Source organism: Mytilus trossulus, chromosome 6 (genome assembly GCF_036588685.1).
Source record: "Mytilus trossulus isolate FHL-02 chromosome 6, PNRI_Mtr1.1.1.hap1, whole genome shotgun sequence".
Lineage (NCBI taxonomy): Eukaryota > Metazoa > Mollusca > Bivalvia > Mytilida > Mytilidae > Mytilus > Mytilus trossulus.
Window position 1 is genome coordinate 50063688 of NC_086378.1, and position 17601 is coordinate 50081288.

Sequence of the window (17601 nt, forward strand, 5' to 3'; positions counted from 1 at the left end):
GATTTATAAATACTACGCACGGCTAAATTGATTTATATATATTCTACGGCTAGAATTGATTTATAAGTTTTAAGAACTATTTGTCTAAATATAAAGGCTTCGGTAAAATAGCGATTAATATTATAAGGAGTTTTGCTATTTTGCCGGTTTTATTTCAAATTTTTCGTCGGCAAGAGAACATAATTATGTTTATAACCCCGCCATATTCTGCATGTATATGACTGTTCCAAGTCAGGAGCCTGTTATTCAGTGATTTTTTATTGTTGATGTGTTGCATAAAAAATTAAAACAATTCATGTGCACTTGGTGAATGTTCATGACGATGACAAAATCATTCTATACATATTATAAGAACGGCAATCTGGCCTGCAAGTTATATATAAAAAAAACATAAATGTAAGTGCATATTGCCTTCTTTTGTTAATATATAGAGATACAAATATCTCCTGATTCAGTTCATGTGCGTGATTCCTTTTATCTTGCCCAAATAACCCCACAATTGACTTTTTTTTACTCTTGTGACCCTATTTATGGTCAAAAGAAAATATATTAATTTTATAATAAAGTCCAGAGAACTCCGAAAGAAATGTTGACCTATGTAAAAAAAAAAGGTCACAGATGAATGATAAGTACACCACCGAAATAGATAAACTTGAATTTAGTGCTCCTTTAAAGGAGGGACTTACACAAAAACAAAAAAAAATCAGAAATCTATCCTTTACACATGACCGACATTTCTTCTGCAACCACTGCTGAAGTAATTGAAGTAAAAAAAAAATTGTGCATCTTATTTTCCTATGAAAATGTGTTTGAGATAAAGATTAATGTATGCTTTATCAATCTAGACTGTTGTCATTGTTTTCTTCTGCAAGATATATCAAAATAGTGCTGTTCGGAATTGCGTCCATATGTGTCTCTCTTGGCCCGTAAAACGAGGTCATGCAAATCGTACTAAAGTATCTTAACGTGAAATTTTTTTTATGTAGGATATGATGCAAACCTGCATACATCTAAAATTCTATGGTATAAACAATTCAATAAAAGTAGTCTACATAAAAAAATTATTAATCACAGTTCAAAAATCGTTCGTAATTGTGTCCGGTGAGGCTAGTTATTTTTAAGTTTAAAACACTGTTTTCATTAAAAGAGGGACGAAAGATACCAAAGGGACAGTCAAACTCGTAAATCTAAAACAAACTGACAACGCCATGGCTAAAAATGAAAAAGACAAACAGAAAAACAATAGTACACATGACACAACATAGAAAACTAAAGAATAAACAACACGAACCCCACCAAAAACCAGGGGTGATCTCAGGTGCTCCGGAAGGGTAAGCAGATCCTGCTCCACATGCGGCACCCGTCGTGTTGCTTATGTGATTACAAATCCGGTAAAAAGTATAATTCGGTAGGTCAAATTCATGAAAGGGAAGGGGATTGTAGTTACGTATACGACGTAAGGAACATATCCGATATCATTTGTGAAACGGTTATTCCATAACGGTCAATCAACTCGTGATGGCGTCCGTAAAATTTACGAAGGGATGATTTCAACTTCACCATTTGGAACTCTTGGTTTAATAGCTTCCTTGTGAGCAGTAACCCTCTATCAAGAAAATCATGATAGGAAATGCAAGCACGGGAATATCGTATCAATTGGGAGATATATACCCCGTATGCAGGTGCTGCTGGAATGTTGCTACTTAGAAATGGACAGTTCATTAATATTCCATCTGTACAATTTTCGTTTGAATATTTGTCAAAACAGAATCTTAAATCATAAATATAAATCCAAGGCAAACAAGGTAAATTAAGATTAAATTTACTTGAATTAAATGCAGAGTTATATTTACGAAGAGACTGTTAAAAACGGGGAACAAAGAAACGTAAACAATGATGTTTCATTTGTAATCTTATGAAAATATTTCTCCGATGAGTTGGATAACCTCCTATCCACTTTGATATTTGTACATGTAACTTTTGATCAGTAAAAACTATAGAAAAATCTGCTATTATATATAGTAAAGTAATTGGAACTGATCTTTTCTTCTAAATTCTAAAGTGCCCTTTTTGCAGTGACGTCATTTGGAACTGTTCTACAGTCCTGACTGATTTAGTCAGTTCTGCTGACAGTTCTACGGTTAGAACTGATTTGGTCAGTTCTACCTAGAACAGTATTAGACAGTTCTACCCTAGAACTGATCCTGACAGTTCTACCTAGATCTGATTTAGTCAGTTCTACCTAGAACTGTTCTAGGACAGGTTAGAACAGTTCTATGACAGATTATTCTGACAGTTCTAATGAGAGGTTAGAAGTGATCTCCACTGTAGGTAGTGGTACATACAAAATGTTGCTGGAGTTTAAATGTTTGTCGACTAATATTCAAAGTATGTGCATCCACGTCACTGTGTGCATAGTTGTAACATTGACAAACACATAACTTACATTATGTCTGCACCAATAACTACAGTTCCACACAGAATGTGGCACAGTATGTCTGTTTAGCTACTGTTTGCTTATGATTTTACGCGTAAGTCAATGTGTTGTTCGAAGTTTTATTTATATTGCAGAGAAATTATGAAAGTTGCGTTGTATAACAATGCATTCGATCTATTTAAATTGTAAAATACAAAGAAAAGAATGCTGAGTTTACACATAGAATGAAGCACAACTATATGCTTTTAACCTGCTACCCAACATGTTTACGTCCGCCAAAAGTATCAATTGGGAGGCGGATGAATGTAGTCCGAGAATGTCGTTGTAAAAGTGTCTATTTTTTTGCAATAAAAATGTGTATTCATATCTTATTAAAATGTGATCGCCCTGTAATATTCGCCACTGAATGTTAAACGGCCATCAATCAATCTTATGAAATAATTTCAGTTTTCTTACCCAATATTTGTTTGCAGCTGTTATATTACCAATCATACATAATGTTCTATCCAAAAGCAGTATGCAAGGTTTGTAAATTGTGTGTTTCCAATATAATTTTTTTATCGAGCAAATTACAGATTGGATGAATGAACACGCATCAAAATGATATACTATAGCGTTTGTAAAAAATATATTTTAGATTCTATGATTTACATTGAAAACAGATTTCCAACGACATAACAATATAATCATAAGTTGTCACCGAAACCGGTTCTTTTATTGGATTGTAAAAATTGGGATAATCATTTAATTGAATAAAGATGAAAATGAAAAATGGAAGCAGCTAGAGACATCATTCCATTGTTCTTGATTTTATAGTCTTCCGTCGTCTTTTGTTCACTGTCTTCTATATGAATTTCCTCTATCTTCACTAAGAGAACGTGGTTTAGAATTTGTCTTTGCAATTGATTGTTGATAACTATAGAGTTGTTTCTCTAAGGCGTAATTTTCTGATTGTAAAGCGAGTATCTCTCGTCTAAAATATAAAATAAAATGATTTTATACAATGGTAGAACAGAGGAGCAAAAAAATATACAAATGTAGCCTTTTCTAGAGTTGTATTTTATTACATTACACATGGATAAGAGCTACACTGGTTCGAGACCACTTAGAGTTTTCAATTTGCAGGTGAGCGTAGAAAAATTTTAAAATAAAAAAAATTAAAAACGATTATTTGTAAATTAATAGTGAACATAATTAGCGAAATCTTTATTGGTTTTGGGAAGAATTGTTTAACGCAATTATTCCTTGAGGATGAAAACCATTAAAATAATTCAAAACAAATACTTGTATCATTTTCTTTTTTATTTAATGTAATAAAAATGACATAATAATATGTGAATCGTAGTATCTTTGTAAAAATAAAAGAAATATATAAATGATTGTAAAATTGAGAATAGAAATGGGGAACGTGTCAAGGGACACAAACCCGATCAAAGAGCAGAAGCCGAAGCCCACCAATTGTATCCATGATTCAGACAAGACCATGCTTGTGACGCAATAGTGTATAACTTCTATGTTCTTATACATGTAATTTATTTGGCTAGATGTTCTTGAGACAAACATCAAAAGAAATGATAAAAAATTACCGGTACCGCAAATTATCTTCATTACTGTTCTTCGTCTTCTTATTTGCTTGGGACCTTCGACAATTAAGTTAACATATTGACGCAGATCAAGCTTGTACCTAACATCGACACCACTTTTTTTTCTATGATTTTTTTCGTAACGTCATATACAGTTGTACAATTTTCGGAAGCAGAAATATGGCGGAAATGATTTGTTAAACAAGTAATTTATTTACTTTATGAATGTTCTGCGTCCGTAACTCCCTTTAGATAAACCTTTAGTAATTTAGTAAGCTAGTAATGTATGCCATCGCATCTGATGCTTGAATTATTGGTACCGTTAATGTTAATGATTTCGGTTATACTTTTTTTTGCCCTAGAGGACGTTACATTTAATGATAAAGGACAATATTTTAAATTTTCTTACATCATTTGTTGTTTATGAACTCTTGCAACGTCATCTAATCTATGGTATGTTGGGTAAATTAATAGTTGTGAATCAATCCACTCTACATGTACTGTTATGTGTTGGTCTTCTGTGCTTACCCAATCATTATCGGGACTGCTTATCTGAAATAATCCAATAAAAAAAACCATTCAAATCACTCAAAGCCAAAGCTTGTAATTCAGTGGTTGTCGTTTGTTTATGTGTTACATATTTGTTTTTTCGTAATTTTTTTTAACATAAATAAGGCCGTTAGTTTTTTCGTTTGAATTGTTTTACATTTCTAATCGGGGCCTTTTATTGCTGACTATGCGGTATGGGCTTTTCTCATTGTCGAAGGCCGTTCGGTGACCTTTACATGTAGTTGTTAATGTGTGTGTCATTTTGGTCTTTTGTGGAAAGTTGTCTCATTGGCATGCATACCACATCTTCTTTTTCATATGTAAGCTTTTCTTTGAAATATTAATCACGGAAATTTATTAACAAGCAAAGATTTTTAAAAGACGGGAAAACGTTTATTTTAGGATAGGTGAAACTTAAATACTTTCTACGAAAAGACTAGGTGTATCTCCTTGAATTTTACCAGAATGTTTTTTCATTTTTCTGAGTTCCCGTATATTCTAATAGCGACATTCGAACATTGTTGGAGCCCGTATACCTATATATGCATTTTTTTAAATTTTTTTTTTGTGTTGGATTGCTGTACAAAATAATATCCGTATGCAGTATCAAAATAAACGAGTTACAATCAGATGTTGAACATTGTTCATGTTAGAACTGTTGAAGGGACATGCACAGTGATATACTGTACATGTATGTTTGAAACATATATTTTTATGTTTTAGAACTTTAAAGCTGACTTTGCGGTAACGGGTTTTCTCATTGTTGAAAGCCACACTTTATTCGCAATTATACCATATCTTCAAACCAAATGAATAACCATAACCATAACAAAAGTGCACCAAGTAAATAATTTTACTTCGTTGTAAAACTTGTGTATGATCCATTTGTCATTTAGAACAATGCACTATGTTTAAAATAACAAACAATCTAATAAAAATATAGTTCTCTGATTTCGTTGCTCCCGTATATATATATATGTTCGAGCACGCGAGTTAATATAGAATTTATTGAATTAGAACGATGCAACAAGATACCATGTAAGAACAGAACGCCAGTTGTTCTATTTTAACAATGAAAGAAGGATTTGAAGTATGTCAGCATGTCGTTAGCAGTTCCGATCTCTCGAATTGTCATGCTTTAGTGTAACGCTATTACAATCAACGTCTGAGTGGCGTACTGTGGGAAATTGCACTTATATACTAGCCTGATATAGTTTTACAAAATGATTATTTACGTTAAAATTTTGCATTCTTTTTAAAAACAAAAATCAAAGCAAATGTATAGCATTGATTGCTTTAAGTATGCTGAATGCAAAAATCTAATACATTTCTGAAAAGTGCTAGTTTTGAAACTGAAAAGTTGTGTTTAATTGAAGTTGGGGAGTAGAAGTGGTACTTTTATAGACTTTTCGTTTTCTTAAAAGTTGTCGAGAATTTCGTAAGATTATTATTTTTTATCAAAATTGGCAAAATATTACTTAAAGGGGAATGCTGAGTATAACATTCAGTGGTAAATAGTTCTTGCTTAGAAAGTCATTGTACAGTTAAACAATAATATTATTTCCATAAGAATTTTGTGTAACATTTAACATGATTGGTCCTAAAGTTTTGGCCTATCCATTTGTCCAGATCCGATGATATTCTAATGTAGACAAAAGGCACGTCTGGCATAAACAAGTATAAGCATGTATGGTACCTTAGATGAGTTTTCCAACGTAAATGTGTTGATTTTATACTGACGATATAATAACAATCAAAAGAACCTTAAACCACTGACCCGACATGCAGTATACAGGCGCGGATGACTAAATTTGATTTGAAATGACACAGGGTTTATAAAAATAGCTTTTTGCATGCAATTTTTACAATTGAACAATTAAAGTACGGATGAAATCTTTAACCAAATTCATAAAAAAAAATCTTAACTAGAGCCTTCAAAATGCAAGAAAATATTAGGCTCTTTGGCGAACAAGGTTCAGAAATAAATATGTAAAATGTTTTCTCACATTTAAAAAACAATCTTTATATTGAATTATAATAATTGACTTATACGAGATTGAAACAGCTGCACATAGAGCGAACGATGTGTCGGTATATTTGAAATAGTCAAGAATGACATTGTAATAGTGTACAAAGCATTAAATCAGAAGTGAAATTAAAAATCCTGCTGAAAAACTTGCAGGAGGACATAATATGGAGTTAATAAATAATCCTAAATTTGACAGTTAAACGTTGACTTCCATAACTTAGGATCTATCTTCCTCAGTAACACTTGAACACAAATATTTGAATACAAAACTGTAAAATAAGCGAAAAAAAGTCAAAGAGTATTCTAACCAAAAAGACATAAAAATAAAAAGAATAGAATATATTACGGAAAAAGGGATCAGAATTACAGTTACTTGAATTCCCCAATAAGAACTTGCCTTAAATTTAATTTGTTTTTCTTAAGTATGAAAAAATTGTCGAAAATGTCTGAATGTGTTAACTCAATCTTTTATAATTTTTGAAATTAAAAAACTTATTAATTGATCAATTATTTTGGATTTTGCATAATCGCATTTTGTGTACATGTACATGTATAGTGTTTAAAACGATGACATTTTCACGGCATACGGAAGTACAGCAATTGCTTTATTTGCAAGGCTTTTATAAAGCTCACACATGGATATGATATACATGGCATATTACTTTTTATTCTATTCCCTTTTATTCAAGAATAATCATGTATTTATAATTTGTCTTTAGCTATATGAACAAATAAATAATATCCGAGAGATCGACCAAATAGATACAATAAGATGTGATATGAATGCCAATGAGACAACTCTCCGTCTAAGACCCAATTTGTAGAAGAAAACCATTAAAGATCAAAGTACGGTCTTCAACACGGAGCCTTGACTCATTACGAACAGCAAGCTATAGAGAGCCCAAAAAGAGTTAGCTGAGTTGTTTAAACCAGATAGATTAGTCGTAAAAACAAGTTAGCTAGTAGGTTGTTATAACGTGATAGCTAAATATGTAACTCCATCCTGACACTAGACGGCTTCCGTACTAAATACATGTACCTTAAACAATTATAGTGTAACATCACAACATAATACGACATACTATACAATTTCAATTGAAATGGGTTAAGTCAATCAAAAGAAATAGTAAAATACAGGTAACTACAAATCAGGCCGTTGGTATTATGGTTTAAATTGGTTGACATTGTCACCTCGGGGCCTTTTATAGCTTACTTTGCGGTATGGGCTTTGCTCATTGTCCAAGGTCGTACGATGCCTTATAGTTGTTTTTTTCTGTCTCGCTTTGTCTCTTGTGGAGAGTTGTCTCGTTTGAAATCATACCACATCTTCTTTTTTTATGTGTACATGTATGGACCTTTTACCATTTTTTGCAAGTAACATATAGGAATGCCTAACTAATTTAATTGCATATAACTAAACATGTACAGAAAACAATTGTTCTAATTTTATGTTTAAAAAAAGATGCAATGGGGTAACTCTATAAATTGGACTCTTTGTTTTCTTTACTGATCATGAATTGTTTCATATTTTTCAAGTCAGGAAAAAATGGGGAAAGGGGAGGGGGCGGTTTTATAGTCAAATATATGATATGAGTTTTTCTTATGGTGAAAACCGTACGGTTGCTATGAACTGTTTCCATCTATTTAATTTGTATTTTGATATAAAAGTATCCTCCCGCATATTTCTTGTATACTTTTTTTTAATACTAAAACTAATATTTCTTTTAATTCAATGTGTTTTTTTCATTATTTATTCGTCCTGAACATTCATGAAATATTTGCCACTGGACGTTAAGCAACCAACAATCAAGATATTGGTTTATTATTCTTGATTTACAATCTTGCCAAAGGAGTGAAAGAAAAATATAAATGATAAAGTAAATGATCATTGCAATTTTTGTTGACGTCATAAATATTTAAACAAAAATAGAATTCTTTAAAAGAATTCCACATTTCTCTTAAAGGGAAACCTCACCTCTTCAATTGGAATGTCTGTATGTATTAAGTATCCATCATCATGATCGTCCTGAACATAATATTTAACAAAGGGTCCATTGATAGCCCGGACATACTGATTCCCGCTATAAGGAACTATTCCCAAATTGAAAGCTACATACCGACTGTTCTTTCGTGGCACATGCTTAATATCCGTATAATACAACTTGAAAGCCAGATATTTGCCGCTGGCATCAGCTTCTAGCATCCATGCTTGTTTGTCTTTATCATAAAGGTGTGCTCGATTGCGGTTTCTACTTAGAACATTAATAGAAACTTCACTTACGGAAACAACGTTTTGCATTTCAATCCTAACCTTCAAAGAAGAACGTCCTCGCGACAGTTTCATGAGTGATGCTCCAACTGTAAATGGTTCGCTATTTCCGGTTGCGTCTAGTAGCTGGTCAACTGGACCAGATTCATAGGCATTTTGGTCTCCGAGTGATAATTGATACTTAACATCACATATATGGTCAAAGTTTGTGTGCCGCACTAATTGGACTGTGATGTTGTCTTCAGTTTCAACCGTGCAAGCGTTTGGGAATAATGAAACACTCCAGTCAGAGAGACCAAATGAAAAATAAGGTGTTTCCATTTTTGGACCGTATGAATGTCGTGAGTTATTTTCTTTTGGAATACGGAGGTAGCATTCAAAGGAAGATACAATATTTCTCAGTTCAAGTTCCACTAAGAATTCCCCGTTACCTTGCATAAAGCCACGTTTTGCCATATCTTCTAGCGGAACGAATGTTTTTCTGCCTTTGACGTTTTCATCATATGTAAATTCACCTTCTTTCTCCATGAAAGACTCGTTTTTCGTAAAATGATCGTTGTTTAGCATTGTGAAGGAGAAGTCCAGCTTGCTGACCATCCCTGTCGATGTTGATTGAAGTTTTATGTACGCACCCAGATGTTTTTCGCTTTTTATAAAACTAACAGTCCATTTATGGTGACCATAAACCATGTCTTTGGCGTAAATATCCTGCGAAAATTCTCTTAAAACCTTGTTAGGTAGCATAAAGGTAAACACTTGTGTATTAAAACTGTCGTTGAGCTTCACTAATCTACAAAGTTTTGCCATCTTTTCGTTAAAACTGAAAAAACAGAAAACAATTTTTTACATTATTCGAGCACACAATTATTTGTAATCCAAAACAAAACATCAATATTACTGATTAATATAATATATGAGAAGCTTTAATTATAAGTACAACTGAAAAGAGCCGCTTTTTCTATTTCAAAACAGTCGGTTTGATAAACTACAATTTCAAAAAAAGTTTATAATTACTTACTTCAATTTCAGCCGTACTTTTTACAGAGATCCAATTAACGACCACTTAAGTCAAACATAAATAAAACCATTTATCAATGCGCGTGACAAGAGAATTCCCCATACAATAAATGTCCCCGAACAATCACTTTTAGAATGTGAAAAAAGAATGTCTAGACCTTGAATAACTTTCTTAGAACATTTGATCTAGAATTTTATCCCTGACTAATATTGCGTCTGTCTTTTGAATTGTGTAATTTCCTATCTGTGATTGTTCTGACAAATAACACGATTTCTTAACATAAATCCTTATTTCATCATAAAACTAGTTCATTGAACGAACTCACTTTAATATAGGTTTTGTGTTCGGCAGTTCTATATATTAATTTAGGAATGGTTTATGATCAAATAACAATGTTTCCCGAATCAACACAACTTCATTCTGGACGTGGGAATTATAGAAAGTTATTAACGTATGAAAATAGCCAGAATACCAATGTTTATTATCGACAACTGGGTACCCTGGGAAAATATCAGTTATCTTGAGATCCCAACGGACCTACTTTTTATGTGTTTATATTGTATAGCAGCTTCTATTCGTACATCGTTATGCATACGATTCAAATGGTTTTATAACTTACGTACATTAAACAGAAAAACACCTTAGAGGCTTGTTATAGTTGTTTGATCAATCATTCAGCCGTGAGAAATACATTGTTCTAGATAAAATACTAAAGTTCATAAAATGTAAAACTAAGAAAGGAAATTGGGAATGTGTCCAAGCGACAACAACCCGACCGTAGACAACAGCCGAAGGTCTTCAATGTAGCGAGAAACTCTCGTCCTTCAGTTGGCCCCTTAAAAATATGTAAACTAGCACAGAGATAGTGGACGTCATACTAAACTCCGAATTATACACAAGAAACTAAAAATAAAAATGAAACTAGACTAACAAAGGCAAGAGGCTCCTGACTTGGAACAGGTGCAAAATTGCGGCGGGGTTAAACATACTAATGTTAGTTTTGTTTAATTTATCAATTACTTTAGCAATGAAAGATGCTATTGTTTGGCAATGTAGCGCATTACTTTGACTGTCATATGCAATCTGAAAGTTTCAACATAATTAATATGGTCAATACAAGTGAAGCAGGATTTGAGATCACCCCCAGTGTTTGGTAAGGTTTGTGTTGCTCAGTCTTAAGTTTTCTATGTTGTTTCTTGTGTACTATTATTTGTCTGTTCGTCTTCTTTTTTTAGCCATAGCGTTGTCAGTTTGCTTTCGATTTGTGAGTTTGACTGTTCCTCTGGTATCTTTCGCCCTCTTTCAATACAGTATACATTATATCTAGATGTTACAATTTCGATAGTGTCTATTAATATTGTGCATTGATGATGTTAAGTATTAAAAACTTTCTTAAATATCTCTTTCATTTGCTTTCCTAATAAAGATTAAAATGATTCTTTGAATTATTGATATTCTTCACAAGCTTCAGTTAGCATTATATCCGCCTCTCGTTCCATCGTTGCAACTTGTTACCATAAACTTAAAAAAAAATATGTATCACTATGCACCTCCAGTATATTTTGTTTAATGGCATTATTGTGTAGATTTCCCTAAAGAAAATCACTAACAAAGAAATTAATGGGATTTGAGCAATGTGGGAGCTGTTCAACCGTACATGGAATATTTATGTTCACGAACATCATAAATACACATTCTTTTTTTTATAATATCCGGTGACGGAATAAACATAAGAGAACATTTTTAAATGCATTTAAATCAATACTGATAATGTCAAATGTAGGTTTCGGCGAATATTCATGCATTTATAATTTTTATCGGTTATTGCATATTGCTTTGATTTTTACATTTCTTCATTGATTTCCAACTCAAATAGAAAACAATAAAGGTTCCAAGCTATTATATGTGTATTAAAAAGTAATACGTTGGGACGATGCAGGTACCTGATAAATTAAAGTCATACAATTATTATAACATGTATACACAAATTCAATCAAAAGCTTACTCTTCAATTCTTTCCAGAGAAATGTTATTCTGCTCCCAAATATAAAATAAACCAATGTACCCTGAAAATTCATCCTATCACCAGTCTGCATGAAACAGTGAAAAATGCAAGACTTATTCAAAATATTATCATTTCACACATTATTCACAAAATCAGCCTTGAAATATTTGCAAAGAATTTTCGTGTGTCTATGATGTCGAAAATTTTAAATCTACATGTTGTGCACATGTCGACAGCACTTCAATTAAAACACGTTTTGAACTGGTTGTGTTAAAGTGTCCATTGCACCACGATTTTAAATCTTCTATTTGGATGTATCACCCTATACCTTGGATTGTCTTGAACTTTTGGGAAAACGAGATTGTTTTTCTTTTCATGCAAAATAAGCGCATAATTATATACACAAGATATGTTATTATGATTTACCCTAGTTTTGATTACCAGCTAATCGATACTAATGTACCATTATAAGTATTTTTTGTATTAATATTGATTCATTACATCTTTGCTAGAAGCTTTTAAATTATTCAGTCTAAATCGAAAACTCTACTCTATATGAAACACAGATACCTACGGGGAAATGTTTATGTCAAAATATTAATTCTTTCCTTATTGTAGAAGGATAAATTATAAATGAAAAATTGATGATAGAGGAATGTCGCAATTTAGTTGATTCAGGTTCGTGTTTATCTATCATACTTCAACAGAGTCAATTAAATGATTGATTATTGTTTGCAATTGCAAATAGGTCATGCATATTCAAAACGAAAACAATTAACAATTCATATAATTGTTAGGTTATACAGAGGGGTTGAACTTGGATGAAGGATTGGAAATTTAAAGAGCTGCGGTAGAAGTGTAGGCTATAGGGGTAAATTCAGTAAATAAATTTACGTCATCAGGGACCGCCCTTTAAGGGGAGAGCTTTCTATATAAAAATGAAGCCATATGCTCTTCTTATTGGTAGCTAATGTTTGTAACAAATATTTTTGGCAGATGGATCAAAACTAGAGTTATATGAAAATAAAAAATAAAATGCTGAATGTAGTAACTTTGTTTACTACAGTGTTGAAAAGTAATGGGGGTCAGTATAGGAATTCAGTGCGAATCTACTTTATAGATATAGGAAGATGTGGTGTGAGTACTTTGTTTGTTAATAAGGACATGTGAATACATGTACCTAAAAACGCCGCATGACCCTATGTTTTTATTGTTGCAAAAGATAGAGCTACATTTGTACTTTCATGAATGTTATATGAAAGTTTCCAATTTCTAAAGGTAAATCAGGTATAAATGTCATTCCATACATAGATTAGCATTAAAGTCTATGGGAGATTTTTTACTGAATTTGCCCCTCTATTGGATTGGACTGACAGTTTGCTTTGCATCTGGCCATAAGAAAGATTTACTATAAGGATTGTTTAACGTTAACGCTAGACACACTCTCTTCACAAAGCATTACATTTTGTCTTTTCAAAACAGAGCAATTTAAAACATAAAAGATTTATCAGAGAACAATATACATGTATCTATATAAAAAACCGATACTTTACATATCGAAAATTTAACTTTGAACTATTTTAATGGAAGAATAAACTATATATAAGGTGTTTGTTATAAATACTGACGCAATAATAAGTGCATATATTTTCAAATAAGTGATATAGCACATGTTCATGATTATTGAACATCATGTATTCGGCCTGCCAAAGTGATGTTTGTATTGTTTTTCTTTTATAAGGAGATGTGCTGCACTGTTTGAAAGACAATGCGACAACATTCAGTAAAATCAAAATGATATGGATTTTAGCGACTACTTAGTATATATGGATATCGTCATCAACAAACTTATATTATAAAGTCAGCTTATAAAGAATATAGTATGAAAACACTTCGCAGTCACATATACAAATGTAGCTACACTGTAGTTCACATTTATATTTTCAATTATTCAATGAATCCTGATTGTTCTCCAAGACTAAAGAATCAATCATAAACAGTTTTAAAAAAGCAAGACATTGTTCTAGACTAAAACATAACCAAATAGTATCTACAGAATGGAGGATAATACTCGAAGTATACATTACTGATTTGAGTTCAAACATTTAATTATTCACTGCGCACCTCTTTAAATTCTCAAGTTTGAAAGTAAAGATATCACTGTAATCGTGCCAGGTTCTCCAGGACAGAAACGCACCAGACACATATGACTGTTGGCTGGGGTTCGATGTGTTTTTCACACTTATATGTATGGTGGGATACAGCCAGCATTTCCTTTGTGTCCGTTAAAAAACACCAACCGTAATTCAATTGTGAATGTGACTAAAAAAGTGGTATTTATCACTTATGTCAGAGTTATATAAAGTAGTATATGAACTCGGCTATATACATATTTGTTTTTTTAAGCAAATCGCTTGTTATTGATATTGTTTTGGCATAATTTCACGTATACAGTTTATATTCTTGTTATAAGACATTCAATTGCATTGCTTTAATCTGTAAACTAATTACGAATACTGCTATAGACATATAATGCCAATACCAATTTTATACATAATATGACTAAGTTGATTAGCCTTATCAGTGACAGTGATAAACTATAACGAAAGATTAATGAGTAAATAAAATCGTCTAGTATGAATAAAGTATGCACATTATTTCGCCTTTCATAAATGCTTATTCGGTATATGGAATGTAAATGAATGTATTTTTTTTCTCTAACACCATGCAGTTGTGTTACCCGCTATTTGAGTGCATAGTGTATCGATGCCACTTTTCTTGACATTAGCTATTATTTACATTTGAAAATGCCTGTACCCAGTCAGGAATATGACAGTCAGGAATATGAAAGTCGTTGTCCATCGTTTGACGTTTCCACGATTTGAATATATTGTAGAAAATATTCCTTACATTACAAAGATGATTTGATATGATTGCAAATGAGACAACTCTCCACAAGAGACTAAATGGCACAGAAAATTACATCTATAGGTCACCTTACGGCCTTCAAAAATGAGAAAATACAATAGCACTTCTGAAATGATGCATTTTGATTAAATGATGCTTGCTGATTTTAATTAATTTTGCTGTTGTGTATAAATGCAAATAATACTGCTCATTTGAGGAATATGCTCTTATAAGGAATGTTACAGTTGTTTCATTGTAACGATTTGTTTGGTGTGTTTGAGCTTTTAATTTTGCTATTTGATTAGGGACCTTTCCCTTATGAATTTTCCTCGAAGTTCAGTATTTTGGTGATTTTATTTCTTGCAACGATTCCTTATTTATTAACGTTTTATTGAGTAATAAAAAGATTAAATACATTTGGAGACATAAATAGATTCCGAATACGTAAAAATAAATCGGGTGAAAAGTTGCGTTACACACATTCGATTTTACTCACCTAATCATATTGATGGCGATTCATCCTAAACATAAACACTACTTTGAAAGTTCAAATGTTTGTAACAAGTTTTGTAAAAGACTACTAGTAATCATGGCATATACAACAAATACATCAATTTATCCACATGTGTTCAAGAGACTGAAGGGAAACATTCCGAAAAGGAAATTCAACAGTTGTCAAAGGGTCCCAGGATAATAACTTAGTACACCAGACGCGCGTTACGTCTACATAAGACTCATCAGTGACGTTCATATCAAAATATCTATAAAGCCAAACAAGTACAAAGATGAAGAGCATTGCTGATCCGAAATTCCAAAAGGTTGTGCCAAATTCGGCTAAGGTAATCTATGCCTTGGATAATAAAATCATTAGTTTTTCGAAAATTTTTAAAGTTTTGTAAACAGGAAATTTATAAAAATAACCATATTATTGATATTCATGTCAAATCCGAAGTGTTGACTCCTGGGCTGGTGATACTGACTCACAATTCGATGACAAACTGAAAACGCAATGGCAAAGAATGAAAGACGACATTAAGACAGTGTGAACACATAGCTGAAAATCTAAAGGCAGTTATTTTTAAAACGGGAGTTCCCAACCCAGGATATAAAGATGGTACCAAACTATATGTCCCCATTCTAATGCATTTATAGTAAAAAAAGGGGTAGGGTTAAATCCCTGTCCCCCGTGTTGAACCGCCACTGTAGATGATGAATGCTAAACATTAAAAAATAAGTAACATACTTAGTGATTTTCCTCAGATAGAATATTTATATTCCACTCACAAATTTGATTTCCAAAATTATGCTTTAATATATTACACATCCATGTTTTAACTATTGTTCAAACTGATGATCTGGTATTAGAAACTGCAATATACTTTCAAGAAATCCGCTCTATATATTTGGAAAAATCCAAATAGGAAGAAGTGAGAAGATGAACTGCATATCCACAGATTGTCAGATCGATATTGTAAAATATCATACTCTCAAGTGTAATTTTGTTATAGAATTATTAAAAAATTAATGATTACAGCCATCGAAAGTTCAACTAAAGAGAAAATTAAATAAATATTTTGAAAATTGACAGCTGCAATTTCAGATATTTGAATGAATAAGTTTCAAATAACATATCTTCGATTTCAATTTGCAATATTTGGTTTCGTGTCTATTGCTCACATTTAACAATAATATTTATCCATGGTGAAGAAAAAGTTGTACTTCGTTTGTGCTCAAGGAATAAAAAATATAATGCAATCCTATGAATCCCCTTGTTTTTAAATAATCTTTAAACTTGAGTAAAGCTAACTCAATTGATATGTTTGTCAGTTATGGCATACCATTCTCTCTTTGATCAACGGTGTTGTATTATTGTTGCTAGAATTCCCTTTTTTTAACAAAATTTTAAAGAAAGCCGATATGTATTTTATATCAATTATTCAAATATTTTAAACCATTAAGTAGCGAGAAAAATAGATGTTGATACGCCTATTTTATTTTAACTTTCATTCAGTACTACTAAACTGGGGTAATATGTCATGTTGAAATGAAGATTCACTCGTAAAATGAAATCATATCTTTCATAGAATATTAATGTCATATGAATAATTATTTAGTCATTACAATCATGACAATATCTGAAAAAAATAAATATATTTCACAGCATGTGCACGTTCAGAAATGACATTATTGATGCTTTCTTTTGGATGCCAACAATCAATTAGAAAGTAGAAACTGGTACAAAAGTACCGCTAGGAAGACTAACAGTATAAGTATAAAGTATATGAATATGTATTCATAAAAAAAATTTCCAAAGTACTCACATGAAAGGCGATGTTGGTTATTTTGTTGTTTATAACTTTTGCGCTGTTCCAGTACAACAAGTAAAATGAATTGTTTACCCCGATACACAATTCGTATTTATGAAAATGGCATGGATCCAATTTCCGTTGTTTGAAGACGAGCGCGTACCTGTCTCAACGTGAGAAGATATTATGACTTTGTAATGACAGTGTCGATTCTTGGAACTTATTATAGTATTTTTATCGAAAATGTCACAATCAGGGCAATTTTGAAACAAAACACTTATTTCTCAATATAGGAATTTAATGTGATATTGTCGTTCATGAAATGGATGAATGCGAACTCTTTGCCAATACGAAAATAAAAAAAATGCACCTGTTCGTGACACAGCGACCGATTTCGTATTATTTGATTACAGAAAACTTAAATTATGTTTAAATAAACATGTGCTAATTGCAAATAAATGTTTATAAATAATAATAAATTTGTATGACGTTACCTGA

General features: G+C 31.9%; 1 protein-coding gene across 2 annotated transcripts in view; it reads right to left on the reverse strand.

Moving 5' to 3' along the window:
• Positions 1-3255: 3255 nt before the first annotated feature.
• Positions 3256-17601, reverse strand: part of LOC134723512 (uncharacterized) — a 42263-nt gene continuing 27917 nt past the window's right edge. For both annotated transcript variants that reach the window (XM_063587101.1, XM_063587102.1), the window contains exons 2-4: positions 8574-9687; positions 4430-4572; positions 3256-3410 (exon numbers count right to left, since the gene is read on the reverse strand). In XM_063587101.1, the coding sequence (XP_063443171.1) occupies positions 3272-3410; positions 4430-4572; positions 8574-9674 (1383 nt within the window). In that variant the 5' untranslated portion in view covers positions 9675-9687 and the 3' untranslated portion in view covers positions 3256-3271. The remainder of the gene's footprint in view (positions 3411-4429; positions 4573-8573; positions 9688-17601) is intronic.